At 61.6% G+C, this 471-nt stretch overlaps 1 protein-coding gene across 1 annotated transcript in view; it reads right to left on the bottom strand.

Annotated features, from left to right (window-relative positions):
* Window positions 1-120: 120 nt before the first annotated feature.
* CCDC69 (coiled-coil domain containing 69) overlaps window positions 121-471 on the bottom strand; it is a 14,261-nt gene continuing 13,910 nt past the window's right edge. Inside the window, exon 7 of the mRNA XM_035891012.1 lies at window positions 121-222. Coding sequence (XP_035746905.1) covers window positions 121-222 — 102 coding nt within the window. The remainder of the gene's footprint in view (window positions 223-471) is intronic.

Below are 471 nucleotides of genomic sequence, written 5' to 3'. Positions count from 1 at the left end.
CACCACAGGCTGGGATGTATCCCCCCCCCCGCCCCTGCCACCCCTCCCCTCCCTTGGAGATGCCACCTGCGACTGCTGTCACCGTGCACCGGGGAGCTGGTGGATGCGTGGGACCAGCACTTACCTCGCCATGACCAGATGGTTCTGGGTGCGAACCTGCAGGTCCTCGTTCTCCTGCTGGAGGGTCTTCACCTTCTCCTCCAGCAAAAGGTTCCTCTCCACCTGGAAAGGGGGTGTGAGGGTGAGGAGGGAGCTGGAAAGCGCCTCTGATCTCCCCGCTACCCCATCTGGGGGGAAAGCTGGCTCGGTGGGAACATGGTGGCATTGCACCCACGTCCCCTCCCCACTCTGAGGGAGGAACCAGGCTCCATACAGCTCCACTTCAGCTGCAATTTCGGGATGGTATTCAGGGGTGGGGAGAAGAGATGGAAAGAGGAAAGCCAACCTGCAACCTCCCCTTTGAACCCACCA

This window comes from Egretta garzetta, unplaced genomic scaffold (genome assembly GCF_000687185.1).
Source record: "Egretta garzetta isolate BGI_Z169 unplaced genomic scaffold, ASM68718v1 scaffold270, whole genome shotgun sequence".
Taxonomy (NCBI): domain Eukaryota; kingdom Metazoa; phylum Chordata; class Aves; order Pelecaniformes; family Ardeidae; genus Egretta; species Egretta garzetta.
Note: the sequence above shows the minus strand (reverse complement) of the source record. Positions and strands in the feature narration are given on the sequence as shown.